The sequence below is a fragment of the Eufriesea mexicana genome, unplaced genomic scaffold, assembly GCF_001483705.2.
Source record: "Eufriesea mexicana isolate 0111107269 unplaced genomic scaffold, ASM148370v2 scaffold3460, whole genome shotgun sequence".
NCBI classification, from domain to species: domain Eukaryota; kingdom Metazoa; phylum Arthropoda; class Insecta; order Hymenoptera; family Apidae; genus Eufriesea; species Eufriesea mexicana.
The window spans coordinates 141,741-148,726 of NW_016911478.1; the positions used below are offsets into that span (position 1 = coordinate 141,741).

The following is a 6,986-nucleotide window of genomic DNA, read 5'->3' on the forward strand; positions in this document are numbered from 1 at the left end:
AGGAGAGGAGAGGAGAGGAGAGGAGAGGAGAGGAGAGAGAGACGGCTCTCTAAATCAAAGTTGTCAGCGTATTGCTCGTGTTGTATCCATCATATCGGGCGCAGGAAAATGATGGATCTGCTCGAGCGAAGGGAGTGGATCGATGGATCGGCTGAAAGCCACGGAAACCGGGCCAGGGAAGAAATTCCAAATCGGTCGGAACCAGTTGCGCGGTTGCTCTCAGCGTCGCAGCCTGGACTCTCCTCGATGAACTTTTCACGGACGAAATGAAAGGAAGCGCGCAACCAGCGAGCAATCGTTTCACCGATGAGGATCCCTCGTTCCCAGACGGTGGAAATGGATCCAGGACCATCGAGTTCTTCGCTGGAAAGAGCCGATCGATCCCGAGACACCGGCGCTACCCCACTCGGATGCGACCATTCGCCCGTTCGTTCCAATTATTCAAATGCACCCTTGCACCTGTTGCATCGCAGATGGGGCTGCGCCGCGTGTAGAGTCCCGCGCGCTTTCCGAATAATTGCCGCGGACAAGGCCGGAAATATTTCACGCACCACTCCGTGGGAATTCGGTTCGACGACCGACGCGATCGTCGTCATACATTCGTTGCGAAATTTTCCAGCAGGTAAAGGTCTTTGCCCTGCCCGCGAGTCTTTTGACAGGAGTTAGGGTGATGTTCCTGTCACCATCGTAGAAATTTAATGTCGCGATTATACGTGATAGAGATCATTCGAGTCTTGGAGAGCAGAAGTGCTTGGAAATGGAACAGTTGCCGTCAATTCGAAATTTTGGACGAGGTAAAGGTCTTTGCCTTGTTCGCGAGTCCTCGGGTAGCAGTTAGGATGACATTCCTGTCACTATGATAAAAATTCTATGTCCTGATTATGCGTGACAGAGATCGTTTTTCATCTTGGATAGTAGAAGTGTTTGGAAATGGGACGATTGTCGTCATTTTGAAATTTTAAAGGAAGTAAATGTCACTGTCCTGTTCACGAGTTTTTTAACAGGAGTTAGAATGACATTCCTGTCACTATGATAAAAATTCTATGTCCTGATTATGCGTGACAGAGATCGTTCTCATCTTGGATAGTAGAAGTGTTTGGAAATGGGACAATTATCGTCATTTCGAAATTTTAGAAGAAGTAGGGGTCACTGCCCTGTTCGCGAGTCTTCTGACGGTAGTTACGATGATCCTGTCACTATGACAAAAATTCTATGCATGTCGTGGATATTTGTGGCAAAGATCCTTCAGGTCTTGGAAAGCAGAAATGTTTGGAAATAGGACGACCGTTGTCATATTTCCGTTGCGAAATTTTGAAGAAAGGTCTTTGCCCTGGCCTCGAGTCCTCTAATAGGAGTGAGGATGACGCTTGTGTTATTATCGTAGAAACTACGTGTCGTGGGTATACGTAGTAGAGGTCCTTTGAATTTCAAGGAATAGAAGTTTTTGTAAATAGGAGGCAATAGACTGTGATTGTGGAATGTTCCGGAAGCAGAGGGCTTTGTCCTCACTGCGAGGTTTGTTATCATTGTAGAGGTTATAGAATCTTCCGAAGTGATTTGAGAATTTTCTAGAAGAATGATATTCCTACTATCACCATGTTCATTATGCTATGTACGATTTGCAAGACTCCGAAGAGCAGGTTTTGAACAATTTTTTAAAATCTCGGATGATCCGTTTGATCTAGCTTGAGGGATTGATTGCGAGTGTCCTGAGAAATGTATCACGCATCGATAATAGAACTGCTCGAACATTCGCTGCTGCCAACGTGAATAATTCGGTGTGATGTACACTCGCGTACATGACTCGAACCGCAAAAATAAAATTACTGGATTAGAATACACATAAACGACGAGTGACTTATCACGGCCGAGTTCCGTAATCCTACACCTAAAACTAGCCAGACTAATCAACTGACACTTAAAAATAGTACAATTGCACGGTGTTTTCCATTCGCACGAAAACCGAGCTCACTGCACCATTTTATCCACGATCCAGTCCACCCTCTACGGCCACAAATTTTCCAGAAAACTGTCGACTCAGCGTTACCCATCCCTAAGACAATCCGCCCTTCCAGCAACGCATCACCACTTCGATCCTCGAATTACAAGGACCTCGGATACTGACGACCACGGACCCGATCCCCTATTAGTCCGAAACGATGCAGCCAAACATCCGGCTTTAAGCGATATATCCGGCGGGGAATGCGAGCAAGTATCCAGAATAATTTACCAGTAAGGTGGCATCCCGTGGTCGCAGTCTCATGTCCTCGAAGGTAACCCAAAGGCAGCGGTGCACTCAGCCGGATCACTGTTACTCAATCACACACCGGGCACAGATCGCTGTAGCATCACCGTGTACAGACAGACAGACGAGGACGGTAGGCACGAGATAGACGGAGAGAAAACACGAGAGCACGATCACGTCCTCGCGGCGAGGAGAACACTCGCGACGTCCTCGGGGTCTAGGCAACGACTGGCTGCTACCAAGATGGCCTGTTGCCGGCCTGGTCCCCGCGTTCGCCACAATAGAAACTGGTGGGAGATCAAAACGCTGACTGGTCGCTAATGCACGCGTATATACACACGCGTTGCACGCGCGCGACCCGACGTGTGTTCCTTCGTGCACGCGTTGCTCCCTCGACGGGGTCGGACGAGCGAGCGGAGAATGCAACCGTGCGATGCACGTGTGGGCCGTTCGCGGAAAATCCACCTGGAGGAGGCTTGGTCGGTGAACGACCAAGGCTGCCAAAAGTGTAAGTGGACACGCGATTGCGTAACGGGCTAACGGTGTACCAGCTGAATGAATAAGTCCAGGCGGAACGAAGCGCTAATGAATCGATTCGCGGAATACCGTCACCGGCTCGAGTCCGCGTGGGTATCAGCCATCGGTTGCAGGTCGGTCCTTCGTCCTGGATCTCACGGGCTCCAGTACGAGCTCCGAGAGCTTCCGTTCGATGCATATGGTTTTTCAGAAACCAACATCGCCGAAATTCGAAGAATCACGCGACCAGGTCGATCGTGTGCGGTTGCAGCGTTCGTGCACAACTTTGCCAGCTTCCGTTCGATGAATGTGGCTTTTGAGAAACAGCGATGGCCGAAATTCAGAGAATCGCGAGACCAGTTATACTGGTGAGTGAGTACATTCGAGTATGAGCATTTGTATTGGATTTTACAGATTTTGAAGGCACGATCATTAGAATCCGAAAGCACCTGACGCAGGAGGCTTTGTTTTGGTTTAACACTAGAACTACCAACCCAGTCATAATAACTGGTCCCAGAATTTTCCTTTCTGCAATCACCGAACACATGCTTTAAGAATAAAATTTTTATCGACTCGTATTAAGAAAGAACTGTGATCAATATATTCACTCATGTTCATCGTATCGCTGAAATTACTATAATCTGTGCACGTTATAGTTAGGTATCCATCAAAGATCGGTAGTTCTAGTGTTAATTTAGAGACAGATAGAATTAATTCTTCGAAATATCTATATCGTAGATATGGCTACTCGAATGTTCAAATTTGATATTCCACACGAGGCAAGAATAATTTTAATGTAAGCGAGGAGCAGATATGTGCCTATAATTATGAAAGTGGTTTAAGTCATCGACTTAAGAGGAACGATTTTATAATTTATTTCGTGTCGCATTCATTTATATTACGATAAAATATATTTATTTTCTGCAAAACAGTGAAGAATTGAATCATTACACTAAGTTTGTAGTTTTATCGTAATTAATTTTACAATTCATGACGTATTTAAAGGACGAAGCTTTTAATATTTCAGAAGCAAATATAACTAACTTAGACCACTTTCATAATTATAGGCACATATATGAATCGAATTGGAAAAATTATTTTACAGATACAAGTATCGTCAGATATTTATATAATCCTATTAAGAAACGAATCCTGGACTTGCACTCTCGGCAACGTTAAATATGAACACACTAAACTGACACTAAGTAATTAACATTTTTCTCTTCGCTTATTCAAACGATGTTAGTATATTAAATGACTTTTTTGTATAATAACGTGCAAAGAAATATGTAAATCAAATTTATATTCGCATAGAAATACGAATATACACATACGTTTTTCCATGTTTACTGAAGCAGTTTATCGCTACAGGTGGATCATTGAAGTGTTAATTTTAATGTTAATTACCGATCTCGACAATTTCCAACAATTTTCGTCTACGTATCGACTCGCACTACGACGAATGCAGAGAATCATTGTGACTATAATAAAGATGATGCTTATACCTCGAGTATAATCTTAACGAAAAAACGGAGTATGGAAAATTATTTAAATCATCGAATTTTTCATTTGAACCACGGATCACTGAAGACGATTATATTTGCATTTACAACGACAAGAGACGCAGTAGGAGATTGACGTTTCCGAGAATCATACGATATAAAGTAATTGCAAATATCCAAATTATTTGGCCAAAATCCTGGCAACGCGTACGAGCACACGAGCGTGTAACGCAAGAGTAGAATACATGGAAGAATAAGGGGACACGTTGCTCTCGTGGTGGCCATGCCCGTGTGGCAGCGTTTAATTTACTTAACACGGATATGCAACGTGGTATCGTCCACGCTCCAGTAATTACGCATGCAATTTCACTGCAAGGCCCTTAGGGCACGTCGAGGTCGAGCGATCTCTCGGCGCCAACCGGCCAACAATTTCGCTTTTCGAATCGAGACCAGGCCGGCACCGATCGAGCATAAAACATCGTGCACGGTTCTCGAGCGTGTTCGCGCGGATCGGAGATGAAATATAAACGCCCGGCTGCAATCCATGGTCGTCAGAAATGGGCCCGATCGACCAACTCGGCTTTGAAAATTCCTACGGGTATCGGGGGGTTAACTCTTTGGGGCACGCTGGGATCAACCCTTTGCACTCGGCGACATTTTCGTTACGGAAAAATAGTAATTCGAAGGACTTTCTGTCATAGAGTCGACGATATTTTTAAAATGCTAAATGAGAAATGGCAAATTAAGACATAGAATTATTTTTCTTCGACATTGCACATATCGTTAGGTAATTTTAAATTTGATATATTAATTAACGCCGATCTTTAGAATCTGATTAAATGGTGACCGAGAGTCACCTCACGAGTGCAAAGGGTTAAAAGTGTCTCACCATTTCGATGCACCGTAATGCATGGTGGGACATTTTTACTCCTACCTCGAAGTATTATAATAACTGCATATGCATAGGTTTATATTTTGCCTTATTTACGTAAAGCAGTTGATGATACCTTCGACAAATGTTATAAATGTATTCATTTATGTTGGCAACATTCAACATGCCAGTACAGGTTCATCAATTGTTGCAAGAGGAAGTTTTATTGTGGCAATCTTTTTTTTCCTGATTTTATGTGAAAAATCATAAAAGTAAATAAACCCTTTGCACTCGAGAGGCATCCTTCAGTCGCCACTGGACAAAATTTCGAAGATGGATATATTAATTAATATGTCAAATTTAATATAATGTAATAATGTGCGAAATATCGAAGTCAAATAACTCTATGTATTAATTATTACACGGTCTCTCATTTACTGCTAAAATAAATATCGTCAGCTTTATACCAGAAAATCTTTGAACTCCTACTCTTCTTTAACCAGAAAGTCGTCGAGTGTAAAGGGTTAATTTTTATCAAAATTAATTCTACTCCAATTTGTTTCATTTCAAACGCAATAAAATTTGCATGCAACACGAGTCTATTCTATTATCTGAAATCCTGTGCCGCAAAGAGTTAATATCGGTTCCATGAAAATCGATCTTCGGTGTAACCCTTTATGCCAGCAATAATCATGGCGCTGATACTTTGTAGCAGATCCAGAGTACCGATTAAAGGTAATGCCGATTCGTTATTTTCAACCCGTTTCGGCGATTATCCGACCGTGGTACCTATTACATTTATTCCTACACCTCGTGACGAGCGAATGGTTGTCGATCCGGCATATAAATCCCGTGATACATGCAACGGTGCCAATTTCGACGAATGGCGGGCGAAAATCGATTTCGAAATGGGATCCAGTTCCCGGCGGGTATGATTTGTCGAAGAATTTTATGGTTCGTTAAAGAAGGATGTTTCTGCTGTTTTATCCACGAAGAAATAGTTGCACGCGTGTGCGTGGGTAAACGGACGTGTCCGTACCCCGACGACTGATTTTCTCCGGCCATTTTCCATTGCGTAAGTCGCGGTAATGTATGCTGCACGCGCCAATTTAATTTCGCGTGGCTGATGACAGATATACGCACTCACATTACTCGATAGCGATACTTCCAGCGGGGCAATTAATTTCTAGCAGAGCGGTCGGCCATTTCGAGGAGAGGAGATTAATGGAAGACGGTGCGATTCTACGGTTCGAAATTGAGATAAGAGTGTCACGGAATTGCATCTGTGGGTATATGCTGGATTTTCGTCGATTTATGAAAGGACAGTCGAGTTAGGGGATTGCAGAGGTATACTTATTTCGAGGGGCAATTTTCATGAATTTTCCACGAGATTTCCACGAAGAACGATTGATCTGGCGGTACTGCGAAAGTCAGGTTGATATTTCTTCGACGAGACTAATAACGCGTAAGATCTTAATTGGCATAATCGAGTACGAGACGATAAAATCCTCGCGATGAAAAACTCGGGGAGTTTAGTAAAAATTGGACCGTCACGTCCTCTCACAGCAAACGGACCGAGCAAACAATTCCGTGCAGGATTAATAAACCGAGAAACTTCTTGCAAGTTGTTAACTCCGTCCCGTCCTTTGGCAAGTCGTTTAAGAGAAGAGCGTTTTCTAGAAAAATTGTTCTGTAATTGGAAGATTGAGAAGTCGAGCAATATAAGTCCATGGAAGCGGAGCTTTCAGACCTTCGAAGTATCGAGGGTCACACCCTTTTGATGGAAATTTAAACTATCTTGCAGATATTATTTCGAATACTAACAAAATTAAATATTACTATAAAATACACT

The 6,986-nt window shown here is 43.2% G+C and overlaps 1 protein-coding gene across 2 annotated transcripts in view; it reads right to left on the minus strand.

Annotated features, from left to right (window-relative positions):
- Fhos (Formin homology 2 domain containing) overlaps positions 1-2,461 on the minus strand; it is a 127,862-nt gene extending 125,401 nt beyond the window's left edge. For both annotated transcript variants that reach the window (XM_017904842.1, XM_017904843.1), the window contains exon 1: positions 2,231-2,461. In XM_017904842.1, the coding sequence (XP_017760331.1) occupies positions 2,231-2,244 (14 nt within the window). In that variant the 5' untranslated portion in view covers positions 2,245-2,461. The remainder of the gene's footprint in view (positions 1-2,230) is intronic.
- Between the last annotated feature and the right edge of the window lie 4,525 nt (positions 2,462-6,986).